Genomic DNA, 26,421 nt, shown 5'->3' with positions numbered 1-26,421 from the left:
GCACTAAACTGGTTATCGTGTGTAGGAATTTCTTATCGTGCACTAGACTGGTTATCGTGTGTAGGAATTTCTTATCGTGCACTAAACTGGTTATCGTGTGTAGGAATTGCTTATCTTGTATGTAGCAGCAGGGTTGGGATCAATTCCATTTAAATTTCAGCCAATTCAGAAAGTAAACCAAATTCTTAATGTTCTTTAAGCATTGAAGAGATTTGGAAATTGAATTTAAATGTACCTCCCTGAATTGACTGGAATTGAAATGGAATTCACCTCAACCCTGGTAGCAAGTGCACTGTAACTACATTGTGTGTGTATTACACGAGCGTGAGGATATGTGTGTGTGTATTAGATGAGTCTGTAACTGAGTTGTGGTCTGCCTCCCCAGCGATCCGAGGCTTCTCTCCTCAACATAAGATCAATAGCTTTGCGGAGGCCAAGGGTCTGGACCGGATCAACGAGCGCATGCCCCCTCGGCGTGACGCCGTCAACAGTGTGGGTGTCTCCATGGGCCGCATGAACATGGGGGAGCCCAACGGCACCGACAACAACAGCAATATACAGTGATGAACACACACACATTTATACATAAACACTAATACACACACTTATATATAAAGTACATACCCACAAATACACACATTTATACATAAACACTAATACACACAAATATAAAGTACATACCCACACATACACACATTTATACATAAACACTAATACACACAGATATAAAGTACATACCCACACATACACACATTTGACTTACACACTTAAAGTAAAACACACTTACGGTAAACATACTTAGACATGCACTTAAACAAGGATCATACAGAACACACAGTCAACATATAGACCTACACGTACACAGTAATGGTACACACACCATCCTCCTCCCCCTCCCCTGACCTGTTGCTCCCCAGCCCTTCTCTCTACCCGTTTGACAAGACTGTGCCATGGATGGATCAGACCTCCTGTCGGACAAACTGTGCTGCAGGTTCCATCACTCCCTGACCTGGTCACACACTACTACAGACCCCTGACCTGACCACCTGACCACACTACACTACGGAACACTCTACTGGACGTTCTGGAACACTCCAATGCAAAACAAAGAGATAATGTTCTGTTCTAATTGTGTAGTGGGGCTGACTGGGGGACAGATGTTACCTTTCTGTTATGTTGGGGGCAGAGGGAGGGTGGGGCTGACTGGGGGACAGATGTTACCTTTCTGTTATGTTGGGGGCAGAGGGAGGGTGGGGCTGACTGGGGGACAGATGTTACCTTTCTGTTATGTTGGGGGCAGAGGGAGGGTGGGGCTGACTGGGGGACAGATGTTACCTTTCTGTTATGTTGGGGGCAGAGGGAGGGTGGGGCTGACTGGGGGACAGATGTTACCTTTCTGTTATGTTGAGGGCAGAGGGAGGGTGGGGCTGACTGGGGGACAGATGATACCTTTCTGTTATGTTGGGGGCAGAGGGAGGGTGGGGCTGACTGGGGGACAGATGTTACCTTTCTGTTATGTTGAGGGCAGAGGGAGGGTGGGGCTGACTGGGGGACAGATGTTACCTTTCTGTTATGTTGGGGGCAGAGGGAGGGTGGGGCTGACTGGGGGACAGATGTTACCTTTCTGTTGTGTTGGGACAGGGGAAGGGTGGGGATTGGGGAGTGGAGGCATGTAGGTGAGAGGTCGACGGGGGCTAAGGTGGCATGCGGTGGAGGTACTACCTGTCCGTGATTTACAGTGTCCTCTTCTCATTTTAAAACAGGAAGTTGTGTCAGCCCTGTCGGTGGTTTACTTCATTCATTTTATTTGATAAGATATCTAGATAGGGAGATGGATAGTTGTCATGGCGGCTGTGAGTTTATTGGTGTATGCGTTTGCATCTGCGTGTGAAATTTGAATGCCATTTTCATCTGCAAACATACATGGTAGTGCTTTCCAATATGTTTTGCTACTAGTACTATATGATAATAACAGGACATTGAAATTAAGCATACTATTTATTAACTTCAAGGAAAAGATGAAGTTGTCAGAAGGTTCAAAATGCAGTCTTATTACCTGAGTGTTCTCCCATCCTTTTAAGCCAATATGCTCCACTGGCCAGTTAGACCGTGCTGAGGTGGCACACAGAGTTCACAGTACACTCACTACAACCCAGGTAGACGCTGCCTCTAAAGTCAGATAAACAAAACTGATCGTTCAACAGTTTTAGGGGCAATGTCTGTCTGTTCCACTCTTATGTTCTATTGCTGCCAAGTCAGATGATTTCCAAAACTGATCTTATTTCAGTTTTAAGGACAACTTTTTACCACTTTTACATATTTTACTTGCTGGGACTATCTACACTTCTATGTTCTATTGCTGCCAAGTTAATCATAGAAATAGAAAGCATAGAATGGACACCTGTATCAGAGATTGAAATGTACAAACAACTATGATTGGCGGTTTTGTTGACATGCAATCAGAATCAGCATGAGTGAAGTCTGTTCTATGCATTCCATTTCTATGGTGCCCTCTTATGTGCTGTCCAGTTATAACCTGAGTCGGCTGTAACTGGAGTAAGTCCCTATATATGCTGTTTTGTTCTACTTTGAAAATGAAATGGTGTTTTTGGCTGAGTGTGAACAGTGACTAACAGAAGGTTATTTATTTGTAAAGCATTTATAAACGCATCAGTGCATGCAATTAAGTTATTTGATAATAATAATGTGAAATTCTATTTGTGCCGTGTTTCAGTATGGTAAGTTATTTTTATCTTCTTGTTTCAAATTAACTAAGGGATGATATTTATTTGTGAAAAAAACATTTTCCAGTTTTTATTTTATTTTGGGATTTCGTTTTTTATTTCATTTGAGGTTTTTCATGACTGCATTATGAGTTAATGTATTGTTTTATTTTGATGCTGTACAGACTAGACGTTTGTATGAGGTGCCATGCGTTGTGACTCTATCGCTCCTCTCTTCTCTGATGTGCAGGAGTTGTTTTGAAACCTACACTTAGAAAAAACGGTTCCAAAACGGATCTTCAGTGGTCCCTATAGGAGAACCCTTTTCGGTTCCAGGTGGAACCCTTTTTGCTTCCAGGTAGAACTCTTTTGGGTTCCATGTAGAAAGAACCCTCTGTGGAAAGGGTTCTAAATGGAATTCAGAAGGGTTCTACCTGGAACCAAAAAGGGTTCTTCAAAGGGTTCTCCTATGGGGACAGCCAAAGAACCCTTTTAGGCACTAGATAGCACCTTTTTTTCTAAGAGTGTACAATAGTGTGAATGAATAACCGTACTATAAAAAGACACAGACTTACATTCAGGCAGCCAAAGCATGATTGCATGGTAAACTCATCTGTAAAAGCAGACACAGTTGCAGAAGTTGTCTCAAACATTTTAAAGGAAAAATGTATTCTCTAATTCTTAAATTATATTCTTGTTATTTAATATTATCATTATTATATTTATAATTAACATTATTCTTAAGCTCTCTGCTAATTGCTCTTGCGTTTTGCTGATCCTTGTTTGGTCTCATTGTGCTTTATTTTGAGAGGTGAACTTACCGGAGACCTCGTGCCATATAGTTTGTGCCATGGTTCTCTCTCGGACTCCTTTATTACACAAACTGTAAGCATGCCCCATGGGACAAACCACTTTTTTACTCTTGAATAAAATATGCATGAACCTTTGGCATACTTCTGTTTATGGCCTGTCTCACGTCAGAGTTAGACGTTCATCCATGTTTCTCACACATCACATTTCAAAGTTGTTCCAGTTCCAAATGTTCAAGTGTTTAAGGTTTAACTCTGATTTTTAAAGGTTTCTTTTGCTGGATTCTAACATGCAACCTTCTGAAACAGAGGCAGATGCTTACGCATCTCCATGCACAACGCCCTACGAAACCTACCTGAAGGTAACAGCGTTGACTGTTGCCCCTAGTGGCCGGTTTCCACGTCATCTCCCCACATCCTCAGACATGGATGGATGTCGAATTCTGTCTTTTATCATGGCTGATCTGACTGGTTTATTAACTCCTTCATACGCAGACAAACGCATACAGAAAGGCACCCACATGTGGACACACACACACACACAACAGGCTCTTCCTGACATAATAAGGTAGGGGTCCAATCCATTAAGGGGATACATTTCAATTTGATTCATGAATTGGACATTTGCTTTATTTTCTCGGAAAAGAGGAAAACAAGTTCAATTGACTCCAGCCATGATCACCTTGTCGCTATAGCTTCATTCACCTCAGGAAATAGGGGATTTAACATTCTACAAACACGTCATACAACAATTAGCCTGCTACGCACTAGCTCAGCACCGGGATTAGAACTATAGTTTCGTTTAATGTCAAGTCAAACAGCCGTTACATAGACAATGCCATCTACTACAGCTGTCTTTAGCAACCTCTGCAATGTGTTGAGAAAAAGTCCTGGCGTTTCATGCAGCTGCGTCGACGCGGCTCTACAGAGAGGAAGAGGCTAAACGAGAGGTTTCATTATCACCAAAATCCGACCAAAATGATCCCAATGCGTTTCTATGGGGTTATTTTGGAACTAAACTTGTCGCCTGCCTTCGCACCTTTGGGAAGACTCCCGTTGTTAGGGTGGAGACATACATGTAAGCATTTCGTCATTGTATACAGATCTCTGCTCTCCACAAACCCAGCCAGTTGCCAGCCACACAAACAGCCTTCCCTCCCGCTCCCAGGTGTCCGCATGGTATTCAAATCAGACCAGCTGACACTGCTAAACTGCATTTGCCTTTTAATCGGGATTGGAATGATTTTAGTTGCCTATTTTAAATAGTTTGTGTTGAGCTAGTGTATGGCCATACCCAATTGACACCCCTGTTTAATATTAATCTCATACAGAAGTCCATACCTGGATAGGTACTGTACTTGCTGTGATGTGCTGTGTAATAACACATGTATAAGGTGTGAGTAGACTGGAGAGAGGTGGGTTGACCAAAACGTGTTAAATCACCTCCCGAACAGTTTATCATAAGAACACATACTGTATGGTTAATCAGAGACGTTAATTAAGACAGCTGTAGCAGTATATTAAAACAGTGATAAATTGGGTTATAAAAACACCCATGCCTCTTTCTCTACTCCCTGCTCCACTACTGTTACCTATTACAGTACATCAACCCCTCTCTGTGGAATTTGTTTAGAGCGAACTTTATACCTCTCTGTCTTTATCACTTTTTATCTAGCTCTATTGGTCTTTATCGCTCATTGTGTGGGATATATTGCCTCTTGTAAACTGAAACTGAAACTATTACCCAAATTTGTACAACACAAAGGGAAGCAGGGAGAGAGTGAGAACACAAGTGGAAAATGAGAGGGAGAAGTGATAGCTCTGATTTATAATCTCTATTCATCTGATTTTCTATCAACACACATCTATTTGAATCTCTTTCAATCTGGAATTGTCTCTGTTGTTCTGTGTTCTGGAACTGGGATCACTCAAAACACATAAAGGTAAGCCTCAACAGATAAGCTACATAAAAAATGACAAATAAAGACTGTTTTCTGCATTTGACCATATTTTTTGAAACTGCACTGTTGGTTAGGGGTTCGTAAGTGTGCATTTCACTGTAAGGTCTATTCGGCGCATGTGATTAATGCAATTTGATTTGATATGATTTGAATTAGTGATAGTCTCCAGACGTAATATGTGGTATGAGAATGTAGTCACGGAGATGATGTATGTATTGTGGGTCGTTTTCACTACTCTGAAGTGCACGGGTAACATCAGGGGACCATTTAATAGTTCATGGGTTTTACTGGACTATAATTCTTCTTTCCTTCAATCTAATTCTAATATAAAGATGGTCCTCTTCCTTTCCACTTTATACACTGCAAAGCAAAGCAATGCAAAGCAAAGAGGGTTTCTCTTAAAGGGACACTTTGGGATTTTGGCAATGAGGTCCTTTATCTACTTCCCCAGAGTCAGATGGACTTGTGAATGAATTTAACTTAGCTTTTTTAAATTTATTTTTGAACAGATTTCAAGTATTCAAGTATTCCTTTAAGTGAATTAGCCATTTTATTTGATTAACGATAGTCATATTCCCAGTCTTCCTCCATGCAGGCATGCACTGGCCAATTGTAGGAATTGCTCACCTGTAGTTGACTTGAGGACCAGAAGATCAGGCTTTCCATTATGTAGTAATGTAAGAATGTGTCTTTGATTGCTATGCCAACATTGTACAATATTGAACAATGAAAAGATAAACAACGTGTTTGACTCGACCTTATAAACTTAAATCGGGTGCTGGATCCTGGTATATTATCCACAGAACAGAAATAGGACAGCACTCCAGTAAATAAACTGACATTGACATACAGTATGAGCCCTTCTTCAGCGTGTAAGGCAATGGCAATCAATGTCACAACAAGAAGACCTCACAGGTGGGCATAATTCTAAATTCACAGTCAGTATTGGCCGAATCAAGAGATCCCAGCAGAGAGAGCTGTGGGGGAAACATGACAATCTAAGAAAGATACATGGTATCACGGCTCAGGCTAAGACTCAGATGCAGACACAGGAGGCGGATAGTACGAGTATCCAAGGTTATTATAGTACAGGGGCAGGCAAAACGTCCTAATCCAGAGTCAGGAAGGATCAGGACAGGCAGAAAGGTCAGAATTGGAAAGACTAGGAAAAACCAAAACTAGAGCACAGGAAACATGGGAACACGCTGGTAGGACTTGATGGGACAAGACAAACTGGCAACAGACAAACAGAAAACGCAGGTATGTATACACAGGGGATAATGGGGGAGATGGGAGACACCTGGTGCGGTCTGGAGACAAGCACAAAGACAGGTGAAACAGATCAGGGTGTGACACACAGACACACAATACAATTACATTATGATGTCATTACCAAAGTGTTTGGCCTATTGATAACACTACAAACAACAAGAAAAATAGCATTCCTCATTAAGGCTGGAAACAGGAGACAAAGGGCTGTGAGACAGAGGGTGTGGGACAACAGAAGACGAACAGCAGAGGGGCTAAGGATTTTATTTATGGGGAAAGGGCCGATGAAACGGGTGGAAAGTTTACGGGACTCCACCCGGAGAGGCAGGCCCCGAGTGGAAAGCCATCCCCTCTGCCCGAGCCGATAGCGGGGAGCAGGGGTCCGGTGGCGATCCACCTGTCGCCGATACCTGGATGTGGTCTTCAAAAGCGTGGCCCGGGCTCTCTTCTAGGGACGGTGACAGCGGCGGACAAACATCTGGGCGGAGGGTATGCTGACTTCTTCCTCTTGCTCAGGGAAGAGCGAGGGCTGGTATCCAAAGGAACACTCGAAGGACGAGAGACCAGTGGCCGAGCAGGGAAAGGTGTTACGGACGTATTCCACCCACACGAGTTGCTGGCTCCAGGTGGTGGGGTTGGCGGAGACGAGGCAGCGAAGAGACGTCTCTAGGTCCTGATTGGCTCGCTCCGACTGGCTGTTAAATTGGGTGTGAAAACCAGAGGACAGGCTGGCCGACGACCAAATGAGGGTGCAGAATGTCTTCCAGAACGAGAACTGAGGACCACAATCAGAGACCATGTCGACCGGAAGTCCATGGATCCAGAAGATGTGCTACACCATGAGCTGAGCCGTCTCCTTGGCTGGGGGTAACTTGGTAAGGGGAATAAAATGGGCTGCTTTAGAAAACCTATCCACCACCGTCAGTATCGTGGTGTTGCCATTTGATGGAGGAAGACCAGTAACAAAGTCCAGGGATATATGGGACCAGGGGCAGTGAGGAACAGGGAGTGGTTGAAGAAGGCCAGCCGTAACTTGCCGCAGAGTCTAATTTTGTGCACACACAGTGCAGGCGGCGACGAATGCGGAGACATCAGAAACAATGGAAGGCCACTAAAAGCATTGTCAGATGAAAGCCAGAGTCCAACGGGAGCCTGGATGGCAGGTCAGTCTCAAGGAATGTGCCCATTCTAGGACTGGTGCAACGGGCAGAGCCTGCGACAAACATCCGGTTAGCCGGACCCCTCCCCCCTTACAAACCAGGCTTCCCATGGTGGCTCCTTGGGAGGAGACAGCATTGCGGAGCTGATCCGAGTCTGCTGGGTCAGTCATGGCCAGTTTGTACTATCACGGCTCAGGATAAGACCCAGATGCAGACAGTATGAGTCTCAGAGTTTATTATAGTACAAGGGGCAGGCAAAAGGTAAGTCAAGCCAGGCAAAGGGTCGTAATCCAAATCAGAGTCAGGCAGAAAGGTCAGAACAGTGGGCAGGATCAGGGACAGGACATGCAGAAAGGTCAGAACAGTGGGCAGGATCAGGGACAGGACATGCAGAAAGGTCAGAACAGTGGGCAGGATCAGGGACAGGACATGCAGAAAGGTCAGAACAGTGGGCAGGATCAGGGACAGGACATGCAGAAAGGTCAGAACAGTGGGCAGGATCAGGGACAGGACATGCAGAAAGGTCAGAACAGTGGGAAGGATCAGGGACAGGACATGCAGAAAGGTCAGAACAGTGGGCAGGATCAGGGACAGGACATGCAGAAAGGTCAGAACAGTGGGCAGGATCAGGGACAGGACATGCAGAAAGGTCAGAACAGTGGGCAGGATCAGGGACAGGACATGCAGAAAGGTCAGAACAGTGGGCAGGATCAGGGACAGGACATGCAGAAAGGTCAGAACAGTGGGCAGGATCAGGGACAGGACATGCAGAAAGGTCAGAACAGTGGGCAGGATCAGGGACAGGACATGCAGAAAGGTCAGAACAGTGGGCAGGATCAGGGACAGGACATGCAGAAAGGTCAGAACAGTGGGCAGGATCAGGGACAGGACATGCAGAAAGGTCAGAACAGTGGGCAGGATCAGGGACAGGACATGCAGAAAGGTCAGAACAGTGGGCAGGATCAGGGACAGGACATGCAGAAAGGTCAGAACAGTGGGCAGGATCAGGGACAGGACATGCAGAAAGGTCAGAACAGTGGGCAGGATCAGGGACAGGACATGCAGAAAGGTCAGAACAGTGGGCAGGATCAGGGACAGGACATGCAGAAAGGTCAGAACAGTGGGCAGGATCAGGGACAGGACATGCAGAAAGGTCAGAACAGTGGGCAGGATCAGGGACAGGACATGCAGAAAGGTCAGAACAGTGGGCAGGATCAGGGACAGGACATGCAGAAAGGTCAGAACAGTGGGCAGGATCAGGGACAGGACATGCAGAAAGGTCAGAACAGTGGGCAGGATCAGGGACAGGACATGCAGAAAGGTCAGAACAGTGGGCAGGATCAGGGACAGGACATGCAGAAAGGTCAGAACAGTGGGCAGGATCAGGGACAGGACATGCAGAAAGGTCAGAACAGTGGGAAGGATCAGGGACAGGACATGCAGAAAGGTCAGAACAGTGGGAAGGATCAGGGACAGGACATGCAGAAAGGTCAGAACAGTGGGAAGGATCAGGGACAGGACATGCAGAAAGGTCAGAACAGTGGGAAGGATCAGGGACAGGACATGCAGAAAGGTCAGAACAGTGGGCAGGATCAGGGACAGGACATGCAGAAAGGTCAGAACAGTGGGCAGGATCAGGGACAGGACATGCAGAAAGGTCAGAACAGTGGGAAGGATCAGGGACAGGACATGCAGAAAGGTCAGAACAGTGGGAAGGATCAGGGACAGGACATGCAGAAAGGTCAGAACAGTGGGCAGGATCAGGGACAGGACATGCAGAAAGGTCAGAACAGTGGGCAGGATCAGGGACAGGACATGCAGAAAGGTCAGAACAGTGGGCAGGATCAGGGACAGGACATGCAGAAAGGTCAGAACAGTGGGAAGGATCAGGGACAGGACATGCAGAAAGGTCAGAACTGTGGGCAGGATCAGGGACAGGACATGCAGAAAGGTCAGAACAGTGGGCAGGATCAGGGACAGGACATGCAGAAAGGTCAGAACAGTGGGCAGGATCAGGGACAGGACATGCAGAAAGGTCAGAACAGTGGGCAGGATCAGGGACAGGACATGCAGAAAGGTCAGAACAGTGGGCAGGATCAGGGACAGGACATGCAGAAAGGTCAGAACAGTGGGCAGGATCAGGGACAGGACATGCAGAAAGGTCAGAACAGTGGGCAGGATCAGGGACAGGACATGCAGAAAGGTCAGAACAGTGGGCAGGATCAGGGACAGGACATGCAGAAAGGTCAGAACAGTGGGCAGGATCAGGGACAGGACATGCAGAAAGGTCAGAACTGGGAAGACTAAGAAAACAAAAACTAGAGCACAGGAAACACGGGAACACGCTGAAAGGACTTGACAGGACAAGACGAACTGGCAACAGACAAACAGAAAACGCAGGTATGTATACACAGGGGATAATGGGGGAGATGGGAAACACCTGGTGCGGTCTGGAGACAAGCACAAAGACAGGTGAAACAGATCAGGGTGTGACACACAGACACACTATACAATTACATTATGATGTCATTACCAAAGTGTTTGGCCTATTGATAACACTACAAACAACAAGAAAAATAACATTCTTCATTAAGGCCTACTGGGGCAAGAATGCACAAGTGGTCTATCCAATATGTCTCTCTGTGGAGAAGTAATTTATCCCCATCTCCTCCCCTACAAGGCCTTCACCAATTCAATGCCCATATAACACAAGGCACTTAGTTCATGATTATGGCTGTTGAAATGTCTGGCAACCTTTCAAGAAGTTGTGAAAATGACAAAAGGGACAGGTGTTTACTGATTATTTTTATGTTATATCTCTCATACTAAGTCATGGTGCTGTTATGTCTGTTCCTCAGATGCAACAGTTGGGAGGGGAGGAGAGTCTGGTCCCTCAGCCTCGTGGGAGTCTACCCAAAGCCGGTGCGATAGGATTGGCTATCATGGTGATGACGGCCATCTTGGTTTTGGAGCCTGAGAGCTTCTTCAGACACGTTGCAGCAGCGATACTCATCCTGACTGTGGGGCCCTCGCTGCATGGAGTGTTTCTTCTCATAGAGGAATGTCTTCATCATGCAACTACCCGGTGAGGGAACTTAACTTCCATACTCATAGTCATGCTCACACCCACAAAACATGGTAGCTGAATAAATAGATCAATATTTACATATTACCTGCCTCCCTCTCTACCTCCCCCTCTCTCCTTTTCTCACCCCTCTATCTACCCAGGTACCGTGGTGGGAGGCTGGGTCAGATGGTGACAGCCTGTGTGGGTGTGTATACTCTCCTGGGTGTGGGGTTGGCAGCGCTGCTGTTTGGCCTGACTGAGCCACAGCCCTGGAGAGACCAGTGGAGCATGGTGGTCTTGGCCTGTGGCCTCTACCCTCTACTCAGAACCCTGGGAGTACTGGTGAGATAACAAGAGCCTGATCTGGAACTCTCACACACAATATGAACCAACACAGAACCCTGTGTGTCTCCAGCAGGGTTGGGGTGAATTCCATCTAAATTCCATTAAATTCAGGATGTTCCCTGAAGTTCCAATTACAGTTATTTTGAATGCTTAACAATGAGGACAATTTGGAATTCTGCATCGACTGGAATTGAAATGGAATTGAACCCAACCCTGGTCTCAAGGATGGTTTTAATCATCAGTCTGGTGTGGGTCTCCAAACCCTCTCCTTTAAGCCACTAATAACATAGTTTAGCTTCCTGAAGCCAATTATACTGAACGATACTGTAGCTTACATGCTGCTGTAAAATGCTGACTGTGTGTTAGTGTGATTCTTGTTAGCTCACAAGAGTTGTGGTTTTTGATTGCTCATCATGGTTGTGGTTTCAGTAAATCCCAGTAAATATTTTTATACCAGATTCCCTGCATGTCTGTCTGTGATGTCTGTCTGTGAGTAATTCTGCATGTCTGCCTGTGAGTAATTCTGGTTATATCCCAGTTGATGTTTCTCTCTCCCATATCCAGGGTCCGTCTGAAGTGGAAGTGTCAGAGATTTGTGAGGAGAGGAAGATGAACGTGGCTCATGGCCTGGCTTGGTCTTTCCACCTGGGCTACCTCAACCTGGTGTTGCCTCGTAAGTAGCTCACACACACAAAGAAAATCATGACCTCTGGATTTGTTGCTGATTAATCACAACGAACAGTCGGAGAGAAGGCTGTACTTATTTTGACAGGGGCGTAACGTAACGTAACAAATACTGTATCATGTCAGCTGTGTGTATTTGTTTATCTGTATTTTTGTGGTAGGGTTGGAGGGTTCTATAGCAGAATTCCGTGCCTCACACACGACAGGTCCATTTGAGACCAGGGGTTCCAGAAAGCTCCTCATCCTCCTCCCTCTCAACGCCAACATTGCTCAGAAGCTGGAGGATGAGGACACCAACATCCGTTTCTATGACAACCTCCCCAACACAGAGATCGACAGAGCAGGGATCAGGGGGCGTGTCTACAAGCACAGTGTCTACAGCCTATTGGACGAGAACAGACAGGTAGGTAGGGATTACCTTACAGTCAGTCACCTTCTCAAACACTATCCCAAAGTGAAATGCATTACACTGGCACCACCATGTGGTCAAACAGTGAATCAACAGTGAGTGGTTAAGAACCTCTGGAAAATTCAAAAATAATGTGGGAAAGCCCAACACGTGCACAACGTGGCCAAATGTGTGCACAATCTATAAACCCATTTGCAGATTTTTTGGGTTGTTGCACTGAATTGCCTAATCCCAGCATTCCCTGTTTGTGTGTGTGTGTGTGTGTGTCAAATCAAATGTTATTTGTCACATGTACCGAATGCAACAGGTGTAGTAGATCTTGCAGTGAAATGCTTACTTACAAGCCCTTATTTGTTTATTTTTTTAAAGTATTTACTAAAAAGAAACTGAAGCAATATATTTGTTTTTAACAAATAAAAAAAATTAAGGAGCAACAATAAAATAACAGTAGCGAGGCTATATACAGGGGTACCGGTACAGAGTCAATGTATGTGGGCATCAGTTAGTCGAGGTAATTGAGGTAATATGTACATGTAGGTAGAGGTAAAGTGACTATGCATGGATAATAAACAGAGAGTAGAAGCAGTGTAAAAATGGGGGTGGGGGGACAATGCAAAAAGTCTGGGTAGCCATTTGATTAGCTATTCGAGAGACTTTTGGCTTGAGGGTAGAAGCTGTTAAGAAGCCTTTTGGAACTAGACTTGGCGCTCCGGTACCGCTTGCCGTGCGGTAGCAGAGAGAACAGTCTATGACTGGGATGGCTGGCGTCTTTGGCAATTTTTGGGGCCTTCCTCTGATACTGCCTGGTATAGAGGTTCTGGATGGCATGAAGCTTGGTCACAGTGATGTACTGGGCCATACGCACTACTCTCTTTGATTTGATTTGATTTGATACTGCCTGGTATAGAGGTCCTGGATGGCATGAAGCTTGGTCACAGTGATGTACTGGGCCATACGCACTACTCTCTGTAGTGCCTTGCGGTCGGAGGCCGAGCTGTTGCCATAGCAGGTGGTGATGCAACCAGTCAGGATGGTCTCGATGGTGCAGCTGTGTAACTTTTTGAGGATCTGAGGACCCATGCCAAATCTTTTCAGTCTTCTGACGAGGAATAGGCGTTGTCGTGCTATCTTTACGACTGTCTTGGTGTGTTTCTGGGAGAGGCTGTTATCCTGGCACCACACTGCCAGATCTCTGAAGTCCTCCCTATAGGCTGTATCATTGTTGTCGGTGATCAGGCCTACCACTGTTGTGTCGTCGGAAAACTTAATGATGGTGTAAGAGTCGTGCTTGGCCATGCAGTCATGTGTGAACAGGGAGTACAGGAGGGGACTGAGCATGCACCCCTGAGGAGGCTCCGTGTTGAGGATCAGCGTGGCAGATGTGTTACCACCTGAGGGAGGCCCGTCAGGAAGTCCAGGATCCAGTTGCAGAGGGAGGTGTTTAGTCCCTGGGTCCTTAGCTTAGCGATGAGCTTTGAGGGAACCATGGTGTTGAACGCTGAGCTGTAGTCAATGAATAGCATTCTCACGTAGGAGTTCCTTTACTTCAGGTGGGAAAGGGCAGTGTGGAGTGCAACAGAGATTGCATCGTCTGGAACTGATGCTGTCGCTGATGCTCTCATGCATTTTTCAGTCTTGCTTGCCTCGAACCAGCATAGAAGTAATTTAGCTCATCTGGTAGGCTTGTGTCACTGGGCAGCTCACAGCTGTGCTTCCCTTTGTAGTCTGTAATAGTTTGCAAGCCCTGCCACATCCGACGAGCGTCGGAGACGGTGTAGTACAATTAATTCTTAGTCCTGTATTGATGCTTTGCCTGTTTGATGGTTCGTCAGAAGGCATAACAGGATTTCTAATAAGCGTCCGGTTAAAAATTCCGCTTCTTGAAAGCAGCAGCTTTAGCTCAGTGTGGATGTTGCCTGTAATCCATGGCTTCTGGTTGGGGTATGTACGTACAGTCACTGACGTCATTGACGTCATCAATGCACTTATTGATGAAGCCAATGATTGATGTGGTGTAGTCCTCAATACCATCGGCAGAATCCTGAAACATATTCCAGTCTGTGCTAGCAAAACAGTCCTGTAGCTTAGCATCTGCGTCATCTGACCACTTCCTTGACCAAGTCACTGGTACTTCCTGGTTTAGTTTTAGCTTGTAAGCAGGAATCAGGAGGATAGAGTTATGGTCTGTTTGTTATGTGTGTGTTTGTCTGTAGGCCCATCACTGTGTGGTGGAGTATGCCACCCCTCTGCTGACACTGTATAAGATGTCTCAGGAGAGTAGTGCAGGGTTTGGGGAGAGGGACAGGAGAGAGCAGGTGCTGCTGTTCTACAGGACTCTACAGGACATACTGGACCGCTCACTGGAGTGCAGGAACCGCTACCGACTCATCCTGCTCAACGGTTAGATGTCTGTCTTTCAGTCTGTTTGTCCGTCTGTCCGTGTGTCTCTCTGTCTGTCCGTCCGTCCTTCTCTCTTTCTCACTCTCATAATATAAGATTGAATGTCCTCCTATGTGTCTAATATTACGACCTATGGACCCTATGTAATTTCTACTTTTTGTAGATGAGCATGAGGATGACCTTCACTTCCTGTCCAAGGCCATTCTGAAGAACCTGGATCAGCAGGAGAAAGAAGAGTTCTATGTTCTCCCTGTCAACCCTCAGCCTGAGGTGGACCACCTACTCATCCCTCCCGCCACGATCCGCATAGATGACATGCACCAAATTGAGCCAATGAGCAGTGTACCATCACTCATGATCAGTCATGACATGCCGCGTACACTCAGGGAACCAGACATCCTTTCTCCATATGGTGGGACAGGTCTAAGGAGATAAAGACTCACTTACATTTTAGTAGATGCTCTTATCCAGAGCAATTTACAGGAGAAATTAGGGTTAACTGCCTTGCTCAAGGGCACATTGACAGACGGTCAAATCTTTGTTAGTTTACTATGTTTGTTTGTTTACTATAGTTAAACACTGGATGTTCGGGTTCTCAATGCAAAAAAAATGATATTATTATACAACAGAATTAGTTTTAAGGAAAATGAAAACAGTAGAAATACAATATATCCTGAACTGCTTAACTGAATATGAATGCTAGGTAATACATGTCAAGGAATTTAGGTTGCTACTGGTGTGTAGCTGTTTTTTTTAGCAGGATATTGTTAATTGTGTAATACAGTCCTATATTGGCTGTAACATTTAGTGTTGTTTATCTGTGATCAATTTGTGTGTCATGTATGCATAACTGATGTAGGCATATAATAACAACCCCGCCTATTCCTTACATTGTCTGCATGTTGTTCTATACTCTCCTAAGCTCTGTAATTTATCTGACCGTACTGTGTGTACGTGGTTTGCACAGACGGAATGTGCATGCTTGAACCACGGTGTGAAGTAAACAGAGATAGAGAGAGAGAGATTCCATCTTTGCATGCCTGGCCGGGGATAGGGAGTGAGCTGAGAGCTGAGCCTGGGCTGATCATTCAGAGGAGAACAGAACCTGAGCCACAAGTTATCAGGCATGTTATCTAGCTACAGTCAGTACCATATAAATATGAATATAATGAATTGAATGGGCTTGGACGCTCTAACCCTGGCAATTTGACTGGTAAACTCATGGGTACACTCACAATGGCTGCCTGGTATTGAGATGTGATAATTTTCATGGTATTTTGGAATGTTCTATCAACTGATGCTGGATTGCCATGGTAATGTAGAATGTTCATTAAAATAATGCTAACTGATGTGGCACATGCGATGGAATGTATTTCCTGTAATGCTAGTTGAATTGACTCAACAAATCACATCACAGATTGAAGGGTACACTTCTTGCTTTTACTTCCTGGCATGGGTCTAGGTCGAAAACATACAGGATAAGACAACAAGGTCATAAATCTGGGACCAGCACCATTGCTAACTAGCATAGCTAAGAGTTGTTGCAAAGAGTTATAAGATATTATACAACGGGTGGGTCTAATCCCGAATGCTGATTGGTTAAAACCGCATTCCAGCCGGTGTCTATTCCACAAGTTACCTCCGGCTAAATCTATGACGTTAAAATGCCTATTTACTATTTTTCCATCTGACTGCGCAATCCACTTTCTCATCAGCCTAGCCAGGCAATTTATAAACTTGATCTCCACTATAAAAAGCATCTAGGCATTATCTCACATTTCTTTTCGATTAACATTTCGTTTTCAACAGCGGAGATTTGTATAAACCTTGCTGTCTGTCTCTCTGACATTTGCAACATTGTTTCAATATTCAAATTCGATCTCCAGCTGTCCCATAGTAATGAACGTGCCAGGAGTCGGGACGGGACAGACAGGCAGGCAACGTTTCTCAGCCAGTTGAAATCATCAATAAGCTGGCATCATTTTTTTATGGATATAAACAAAGAAATGTCAAATGAAAAAAGGTAGAACAAAATGAAGTGCAGTTAGTTTGCAGTCTTTCCAGCTTCAGTTTGAAGTCATTGTTAGTTGTGTTGCTGGCTAGCTCCTCTGAACAACAGTGTACTGACTAGGGAGCACATTTTCTATGCCAGGTGAAATCTGGCATCATTAGCCCATTGCTATGGATGTATCCTAATAAATGTCTCTAGAAAACAGCTTAAACAAATGCAAATGCAACTACTTTGCTGTTATTCTGGCTGTACTGTTTGACGTGACTGTAAGTTAGCCGTAGTTGGCTAGCTAGCAGGCAAGGGATAAGAACGTTGACAGCCAGTATGACAATGGAACATTTAGAACAAACTACTGGGTCAGTCCATAGATACAGAACAAAAAGACTGAATGACTGGGTCTCGTCTCTAGCAACCGAACCAGCCGGCTTGGGTAGCAACCCTAGATTTGTGTTGGGACTATATCTCGTGGAAGGATGAAATAGTATAAATAATTCGTAAAAAAAAAAAAAAAATGTAAATCATTATTTAAATATGTTGGTAACCCGTTGTATAAAAGTGATAATACCTTCGAAGCTGGTGTTTGGAGGATATATTGGCACGGTGAAACAAAGTACATATGGTGTCTGTGTGTGTTAGGAGAGCCTTAGGGCTCTAATCAATCCGTATCATGGATGTTCAGCTTTATAATTTAAAGGCAATGGTCCCGCGTTAGCGGAGACTGCATTCACGGGCAACGCTGCATATGTCTGCTCAATCAGAAATTACCTTTCAATTTCTATCGCACAATCTGCAACCCCTGAGGGATTGCTGTGTTGAGGATCAGCGTGGCGGATGTGTTGTTACCTACCCTTAACACCTGGGGGCGGCCCATCAGGAAGTCCAGGACCCAGTTGCAGAGGGAGGTGTTTAGTCCCAGGGTCCTTAGCTTAGTGATGAGCTTTGAGGGAACTATGGTGTTCAATTCAATTAAATTCAAATGTATTTATATAGCCCTTCGTACATCAGCTGATATCTCAAAGTGCTGTACAGAAACCCAGCCTAAAACCCCAAACAGCAAGCAATGCAGGTGTAGAAGCACGGTGGCTAGGAAAAACTCCCTAGAAAGGCCAAAACCTAGGAAGAAACCTAGAGAGGAACCATGTGGGGTGGCCAGTCCTCTTCTGGCTGTGCCGGGTGGAGATTATAACAGAACATGGCCAAGATGTTCAAATGTTCATAAATGACCAGCATGGTCCAATAATAATAAGGCAGAACAGTTGAAACTGGAGCAGCAGCACGGCCAGGTGGACTGGGGACAGCAAGGAGTCATCATGTCAGGTAGTCCTGAGGCATGGTCCTAGGGCTCAGGTCCTCCGAGAGAGAGAAAGAGAGAATTAGAGAGAGCACACTTAAATTCACACAGGACACCGAATAGGACAGGAGAAGTACTCCAGATATAACAAACTGACCCTAGCCCCCCGACACATAAACTACTGCAGCATAAATACTGGAGGCTGAGACAGGAGGGGTCAGGAGACACTGTGGCCCCATCCGAGGACACCCCCGGACAGGGCCGAACAGGAAGGATATAACCCCACCCACTTTGCCAAAGCACAGCCCCCACACCACTAGAGGGATATCTTCAACCACCAACTTACCATCCTGAGACAAGGCCGAGTATAGCCCACAAAGATCTCTGCCACGGCACAACCCAAGGGGGGGTGCCAACCAAGACAGGAAGATCACATCAGTGACTCAACCCACTCAAGTGATGCACCCCTCCTAGGGACGGTATGAAAGAGCCCCAGTAAGCCAGTGACTCAGCCCCTGTAATAGGGTTAGAGGCAGAGAATCCTAGTGGAGAGAGGGGAACCGGCCAGGCAGAGACAGCAAGGGCGGTTCATTGCTCCAGAGCCTTTCCGTTCACCTTCCCACTCCTGGGCCAGACTACACTCAATCATATGACCCACTGAAGAGATGAGTGTTCAGTAAAGACTAGAAATTCTAGGGACAATTAGGAGGCCTGCGTCTTGTGACCGTAGCGTACGTGTAGGTATGTACGGCAGGACCAAATCAGAGAGATAGGTAGGAGCAAGCCCATGTAATGCTTTTTAGGTTAGCAGTAAAACCTTGAAATCAGCCCTTGCCTTGACAGGAAACCAGTGTACATTTTTGGGTTCTAGTCTAGTGTTGAATCCTGAGCTGTAGTAAAGGAATAGCATTCTTACATAGGTGTTCCCTTTGTCCAGGTGGGAAAGGGCAATGTGGAGTGCAATAGAGATTGCATCATCTGTGGATCTGTTAGGGTGGTATGCAAATTAGAGTGGGTCTAGTGTTTCTGGGATAATGTTGTTGATGTGAGCCATGACGAGCCTTTCAAAGCACTTCATGGCTACAGACGTGAGTGCTATGGGTCGGTAGTGATTTAGGCAGGTTACCTTGGTGTTCTTGGGCACAGGGACTATGGTGGTCTGCTTGAAACATGTTGGCATTTCAGACTCAGACAGGGAGAGATTGAAAATGTCAGTGAAGACACTTGCCAGTTGGTCAGCGCATGCTCGGAGTACACGTCCTGGTAATCCGTCTGGCCCTGCGATCTTGTGAATGTTGACCTGGTGATAGACCATGCCTGAGCTAGGAAGCAGGTGACTGAGTCTGGGACTGGTCTAGGTGTTCTGGACTGACTTCTCAACCACTGAATATGCTTGGAGGACAAAACGTTGTGACAGAAATAGGGCACATCAGTGATATATGGTGCATTTGATTAATTTACTTAATTAGGTCAATCATTTGAGAACCTGTGAATACCTGTTCTCAATCTGATGAGGAAGCTGATATCTGTGAGCAAACACACACAAACATGGACACACGCACTCACACACAAACACATGGGAAATGCAAGCAGAGTGGCTGTCTGCAACAGCCCAGCCAGACACAGTGGTAAGCCCCACAGACCCACACATTATGTGGTTTCCCTTCACTTCCATAGAAAGATAGTAAACTCCCTCTTTACTGATGTCATAATGGTAGCCAGATCCTCACATGATCTGGGCAGGGCTGGTGTACAGGTATAGTCACAAAAGGGGAAAAGTCCCTTTCTATGACTCATAACTGAACTCTTTTACAGTCAGACTCCTTCCTGGGGAACAGATCTAGCCATAGATTCTGAACAGGTCCAACATGTGAGTTTAAAAATAGCACATAAGTCTATATATATACTTGTTTTTTCATTTCCAATACCCACAACACACACTTTTATTTTACCCAGCAAGCAAGTCAGTTAAGAACAAATTCTTATTTACAATGACAGCCTACCCCGGCCAAACCCAGACGACGCTGGGCCAATTGTGCGCCACCCAATGGACTCTCAATCACAGCCAGATGTGATATAGCCCAGATTTGAACCAGGGACTGTAGTGACACTTCTTGTGCTGAGATGCAGTGCCTTAGGCCACTGCGCCACTCAAGCGCCCAAGAGCTGTTTGGTGAGAAAACATTGACTCTTCTAGATACGCATTAATTTCAACATGTCTGAAACACTTGTGTGAGTGTTGAAAGGGCCCAGGGTGAGAGGGAAACAGAGATCAGAGCAGGAAGGGAGGATCCAAGGTTTAGGGGAAATCCACTTCCTGCCTGGTCAGTGAGTATAAGGCCATGTGATGTGATTCACCTGTGAGTCAGCCCAGGTAGTGGCTAGCTGGGCTGGCCTGGTCTAGATTCACAGGCACAGGTAGGGAACAGAACAGTGAGTGTTTTCCAGTGTATTCCAGAACCTACAGGTCACATACTTATGAAAGGATTCATCAAAAGGGAATCAAGACAACCATTTCCAATATCCAATACGATCATTTTTAGGGGGCTACCTTTTTAGGCCTAAATTAGGTATCCATAATTCTGTCATCAGTTGAAAATACACTATGAGATCAGAAGAATCTTTGTTTAGAACAAAACAAAACAATTTGTTCTAAATATGAGTCATTGTTTATTTTCATTTTCTTGATAACCTAACAAAATATACCTGTCAAGTAGCATTCATTGCACAGAAAACAGAATACTGGGTAAAAGAGGGGATATTATCAGTATTGAGTAGCCAGCCAATGCAACGTCTAGGCATGTTGCGTGAGGCTGATTCAACCCGGTTCAACAGTTGCTCGCTTTCGCGCTGCTATGGTAACCAAGGAGGCGGTCCCACACGTGATCAAACTCAGCTGACGCAACCAAGGAGTATTTAAACACAGAGAGAGCTCCAATGACCACAATCAACTGACTTCTACATGGAGAGAATAGATAGAAAACGTGTATCACTGAGTGGAGTATTGGAGATAGAGAGACGGTCAAAATGGTCTATACCCCGGCACTGGTCCTCGGACACGGAATACCGATTGTGTCTGAAGAGGATAACATTGTCGAACTGATGAGAAAGTTTCTCTGTCAAATCACTTCGAGCGACAAAAAATATGTGCGTCGAGGCAGCATTGAAAGTTCCGAATTCATCAAGGAAATAAACTCAAGTAAGTCTCTGTTCTGAAATCTAAGTATGTATTTCATCAGATGTACTGTACTAAATAATGGCTTTTGATAACCATTCCAATTAATATTTTGTGAATTTATAGGCCTTTTTACAAACTTTGTTGATGACCATAATGGAAACAAGTATTTTTATTTTGTAATCCTCGGCAACTTTGGTATATGTATCTGTTGCCTGGTGTAACATGTATTTTCCAAGCGGCCACAGTAGCCGTGATACAATGCAGCTGATGCTGCCAGATAGTTTACTGTAGCCGACAGCTCACGACTGTCTGTATCAGTTGATGATCTGTTCAAAGAAGTTAATTGACCTGAGCTCTGTCTCCCAGTTTAAAGTGGCTGATACATTGCCTTATTTTTACGATAAATTCCCTATTACAATGTTACTAAGTATGTAATATTCGAAATCTATAGTGCAACACATGTTTAGGACTAATTATCAAAATAATGACATTTTTAAGATGGTTTGAAATGTAATGTTGCAATGTTCTTGAATAGCCTGAATAACTAAGTAGGTCAAAAAGTCTTGGCATATATAGATAGATATAAGGCCTAAATATAGCCCCTGCCAAATGTCTGCAATACTAAAGTAAAGGCTGTGCAACTTCAACTCCTGGTTGATCAGCAATATTGATAAACACACCATTCTCTTTTTCAGGTCTGGACTCTGAAACGGCTCCCGACTGTGAAGAGAGAATACTCCATCAGGACATGACCAGGCAGATAGTGCGTTGTCTCTCTGAAGCTAAAGAATCCAGTCTGCGGTGCCGGATACTACTGCTTCCCCGCACGCTGACCGCCAATGTTGCCCTGGATGTGGTGCGTTCCTCAGCGGGAGAGCCGTGCGGGCTCCGTGGGGCCTTCATACAGGTCTATTTGGAGACACAACTGGGCCAACAGCTGCAAATGCTGGGCACTATAACACCCGACCCGACTGTCACTCCTACTTTCGAGCTGTCCGTCGTGTTCAAGCTGGACAAAGACTGTTGGCCGCTTCTCAAGCACATATTCGTTACCGACAAGGTGTTGAAACTACGACCCCAGTACCGACTGGTCAAGAAGAAATTGTATTCCTCTGCGAGCCCCGTCATACATGAGTTCTGCTGAGACAATTTCTTATCAGGAATCAACACGTGGCCTATAATTCTCAACATTCCAGTTAGGAGAAAAAGCTGTTGCACCACTGTCTTTTTTCAGTGTACTAAATATATGTTAGTGTACACTACTGTATTGGAGAGTTGACATTAAATTAATGTTTTGCACTGGAATATCACTGAAGAACAGTCAGTTCAATTGTGAAAAGAGATCATTTTGTATTGTTTGAAAAGGAAGGACTTGATACCCTGAAATTTGAGTTGACATAGAAAAGAGCACAGAATGCATGTTACCTTGCTGGTATTAGCAGGGGGTCAAGTATGGTACAATCTAACTCTGACAGGTTTTTATTTTTTTGTGCACATTTCTGTTCGACACAATTGCTTGATTGTCTTTTGTAAAACCATGGAAATCTCATGCTGGATGTGGAAGCAAGCTAGTGTTTGGTGCCCCTTACCCTGTCTGACTGTTGCAGTATTTTTAAACTGAGAAATTTGAATGTTTTTGCACAGTATTCTTTTCTGGGTTGCCATACTCTTTCAATCAAAACAGCTATCAGAATCACCAATGATTAGTCTATACCCTAAGAACTGAAGGTCTCAACTTAGGTCTGTCAAAGTTACGGACACTTCCATTGTTTGCAATTCTCTTACTTTTAATAAACAGTTGAACAACAAAACATACAAATGGGGAAAAAAATAAAACTGTACATAAAGTTCAACACTCCGGTACTACTTTTTTGTACTCCTAACATACAGTAGACTCATAATTCCTTGCAGGATATTTTACAGTTGGCTACATCCAAAAACACAATGGTGCCCCAAGTCAGTCACTAGTACAGTGGCTGCTGGTTATTTGTGGCAACTGTCAATCTAGTGTACTGGCTTCAAATGCAAATCATAGACTTAAGTTAGTTAAACTGTACACAGGACTGCAGCCATACCGCGACCCTGAAAACTCTGATTAAACTCAAACAACTAACTTCACAGAACAGTAACTCCATCAAACATTCTCTGGTTTAAATCGTCCAATCCCTACATCAAGTCTCATTGGTGTCATCACCCTACTGCCTTTTGACTCCGGTTATTTCTTCATCTTCATGTCTGCTTCAATTGCACAGCGGCGCCCTCTGGTGCCCCCGTCCTGCAGGGAAGAGAGGTTGGGTTAGAGGTGAGTCCGACACCAGGTTAGAAACCCAGCGATGGCTCCTGGTCGGCCTGTTTAAAACAAGATTATCTCTGCTGCCCGCCAGATGAAATGAAGAAAACAAAAGAAAGAAAAACAATGGACCAGACGGGACATGCTAAGAAAGAAGTTGAAGACAACCACTGAACACATAAAAAAAGGCATATGGCGCTAAACAAATGCACGTACACCCACAACCAGGATGGGTCCACTTAATCAAATACCGAAGGTCAAAAACTTGGTGAGGGAAGTGTTTGTTAATATGAGAGGTGAGTGTATGCATTTTAAATGTTTCACTATAGTCAACTTGTTTTGGTAGTGTGACGTAGAAACAGAGCGTGCACTCTGCTTATTCTGGTGAGATTTGACCTTTGACCTGAATACTTACAAAAAGAGAGAGAAGGAAAGCGGGAGAGGCCATTGGGACACTGTCCTGTAGGAGGACAAACAGTTAGTGAGAAAAGAAACACACACACACAGTGACATTTACCCCTTGTACACACACACACACCCAGAGTAAACAACACAAACAAGTACAGTCAGACAAACAAGACAACACATTCAGACAGTCAAGTGAGAACACAGGAGTCGTCGAAATGGAGAGAGGAGAGACAGTAGACAGTAGTAACGGAGAGGGGAGCGATAGTACACAGTAGTAACGGAGACAGTAGACAGTAGTAACGGAGACAGTAGACAGTAGTAACGGAGACAGTAGTAACGGCGAGGGGAGCGACTACAGTAGACAGTAGTAACGGAGACAGTAGACAGTAGTAAAAGAGACCGTAGTAACGGAGAGGGGAGCGACAGTAGACAGTAGTAATGGAGACAGTAGACAGTAGTAACAGAGAGGGGAGCGATAGTACACAGTAGTAACGGAGAGGGGTGCGACAGTAGACAGTAGTAACGGAGAGGGGAGCGACAGTAGTAACGGAGACAGTAGACAGTAGTAACGGAGACAGTAGTAACGGAGACAGTAGTAACGGAGACAGTAGACAGTAGTAACGGAGAGGGGAGCGACAGTAGTAACGGAGACAGTAGACAGTAGTAACGGAGACAGTAGTAACGGCGAGGGGAGCGACTACAGTAGACAGTAGTAACGGAGACAGTAGACAGTAGTAACGGAGACAGTAGTAACGGCGAGGGGAGCGACTACAGTAGACAGTAGTAACGGAGACAGTAGACAGTAGTAACGGAGACAGTAGTAACGGAGAGGGGAGCGACTACAGTAGACAGTAGTAACGGAGACAGTAGACAGTAGTAACGGAGACAGTAGACAGTAGTAACGGAGACAGTAGACAGTAGTAACGGAGACAGTAGACAGTAGTAACGGAGACAGTAGACAGTAGTAACGGAGACAGTAGACAGTAGTAACGGAGACAGTAGTAACGGAGACAGTAGACAGTAGTAACGGAGACAGTAGTAACGGAGACAGTAGACAGTAGTAACGGAGACAGTAGACAGTAGTAACGGAGACAGTAGTAACGGAGACAGTAGACAGTAGTAACGGAGAGGGGAGCGACAGTAGTAACGGAGACAGTAGACAGTAGTAACGGAGACAGTAGTAACGGCGAGGGGAGCGACTACAGTAGACAGTAGTAACGGAGACAGTAGACAGTAGTAACGGAGACAGTAGTAACGGCGAGGGGAGCGACTACAGTAGACAGTAGTAACGGAGACAGTAGACAGTAGTAACGGAGACAGTAGTAACGGAGAGGGGAGCGACTACAGTAGACAGTAGTAACGGAGACAGTAGACAGTAGTAACGGAGACAGTAGTAACGGAGAGGGGAGCGATAGTAGACAGTAGTAACGGAGACAGTAGTAACGGAGAGGGGAGCGACAGTAGACAGTAGTAACGGAGACAGTAGACAGTTGTAACGGAGACAGTAGACAGTAGTAACGGAGACAGTAGACAGTAGTAACGGAAAGGGGAGCGACAGTAGAGAAACGGTAGTAACGGAGACAGTAGACAGTAGTAACGGAGACAGTAGACAATAGTAACGGAGAGGGGAGCGACAGGAGACAAACAGTAGTAACGGAGACAGTAGACAGTAGTAATGGAGACAGTAGTAATGGAGAGGGGAGCGACAGTAGACATACGGTAGTAACGGAGACAGTAGACAAACGGTAGTAACGTAGACAGTAGTAACGGAGACAGTAGACAGTAGTAACGTAGACAGTAGACAGTAACGGAGAGGGGAGCGACAGTAGACAGTAGTAACGGAGACAGTAGACAGTAGTAACGGAGACAGTAGACAGTAGTAACAGAGAAGGGAGCGATAGGGGAGCGACAGTAGACAGTAGTAATGGAGACAGTAGACAGTAGTAACAGAGAAGGGAGCGATAGTAGACAGTAGTAACAGAGAGGGGAGCGACAGTAGACAGTAGTAACGGAGACAGTAGACAGTAGTAACGGAGACAGTAGACAGTAGTAACGTAGACAGTAGTAACGGAGAGGGTAGCGACTACAGTAGACAGTAGTAACGGAGAGAGTAGACAGTAGTAACGGAGACAGTAGTAACGGAGAGGGTAGCGACTACAGTAGACAGTAGTGACGGAGAGAGTAGACAGTAGTAACGGAGGCAGTAGACAGTAGTAACGGAGACAGTAGACAGTAGTAACGGAGACAGTAGTAACGGAGAGGGGAGCGACTACAGTAGACAGTAGTAACGGAGACAGTAGACACGGAGAGGGGAGCGATAGTAGACAGTAGTAACGGAGACAGTAGAAACCGAGAGGGGAGCAACAGTAGACAATAGTAACGTAGACAGTAGTAATGGAGAGGGGAGCGACAGTAG

General features: G+C 45.2%; 5 protein-coding genes across 7 annotated transcripts in view; 4 read left to right on the top strand and 1 right to left on the bottom strand.

Annotated features, from left to right (window-relative positions):
- The window catches only part of LOC139366042 (protein phosphatase 3, catalytic subunit, beta isozyme), a 39,630-nt gene extending 38,457 nt beyond the window's left edge, over window positions 1–1,173 (top strand). For both annotated transcript variants that reach the window (XM_071103126.1, XM_071103127.1), the window contains exon 14: window positions 386–1,173. In XM_071103126.1, the coding sequence (XP_070959227.1) occupies window positions 386–564 (179 nt within the window). In that variant the 3' untranslated portion in view covers window positions 565–1,173. The remainder of the gene's footprint in view (window positions 1–385) is intronic.
- Window positions 1,174–9,275: 8,102 nt separating this feature from the next.
- On the top strand, window positions 9,276–10,398 carry LOC139365855 (uncharacterized). The gene is made up of 2 exons (XM_071102917.1): window positions 9,276–9,873; window positions 10,337–10,398. The coding sequence occupies exons 1-2, from the start codon at window positions 9,276–9,278 to the stop codon at window positions 10,396–10,398; spliced, it is 660 nt and encodes a 219-aa protein (XP_070959018.1).
- Window positions 10,399–10,765: 367 nt separating this feature from the next.
- On the top strand, window positions 10,766–15,262 carry LOC139365854 (stimulator of interferon genes protein-like). The gene is made up of 6 exons (XM_071102916.1): window positions 10,766–11,007; window positions 11,151–11,331; window positions 11,899–12,007; window positions 12,180–12,421; window positions 14,641–14,827; window positions 14,991–15,262. The coding sequence occupies exons 1-6, from the start codon at window positions 10,766–10,768 to the stop codon at window positions 15,260–15,262; spliced, it is 1,233 nt and encodes a 410-aa protein (XP_070959017.1).
- Window positions 15,263–21,072: 5,810 nt separating this feature from the next.
- LOC139366438 (DNA damage-inducible transcript 4-like protein) lies at window positions 21,073–23,162 on the top strand. Its single transcript, XM_071103923.1, has 2 exons — window positions 21,073–21,328; window positions 22,003–23,162. Exons 1-2 carry the CDS (start codon window positions 21,157–21,159, stop codon window positions 22,449–22,451), a joined length of 621 nt encoding a protein of 206 aa, XP_070960024.1. The 5' UTR covers window positions 21,073–21,156; the 3' UTR covers window positions 22,452–23,162.
- The window catches only part of LOC139366437 (bromodomain-containing protein 8-like), a 78,695-nt gene continuing 75,350 nt past the window's right edge, over window positions 23,077–26,421 (bottom strand). Inside the window, exons 17-18 of one of the 2 annotated variants that reach the window (XM_071103920.1) lie at window positions 24,013–24,057; window positions 23,295–23,582 (exon numbers count right to left, since the gene is read on the bottom strand). In XM_071103920.1, coding sequence (XP_070960021.1) covers window positions 23,523–23,582; window positions 24,013–24,057 — 105 coding nt within the window. In that variant the 3' untranslated portion in view covers window positions 23,295–23,522. Of the gene's footprint in view, window positions 23,583–24,012; window positions 24,058–26,421 lie in introns of both variants that reach the window. The other variant, XM_071103921.1, reaches the window with a different exon arrangement.

Source organism: Oncorhynchus clarkii, chromosome 14 (assembly GCF_045791955.1).
Source record: "Oncorhynchus clarkii lewisi isolate Uvic-CL-2024 chromosome 14, UVic_Ocla_1.0, whole genome shotgun sequence".
In the NCBI taxonomy this organism is placed as follows: Eukaryota; Metazoa; Chordata; class Actinopteri; order Salmoniformes; family Salmonidae; genus Oncorhynchus; species Oncorhynchus clarkii.
Note: the sequence above shows the minus strand (reverse complement) of the source record. Positions and strands in the feature narration are given on the sequence as shown.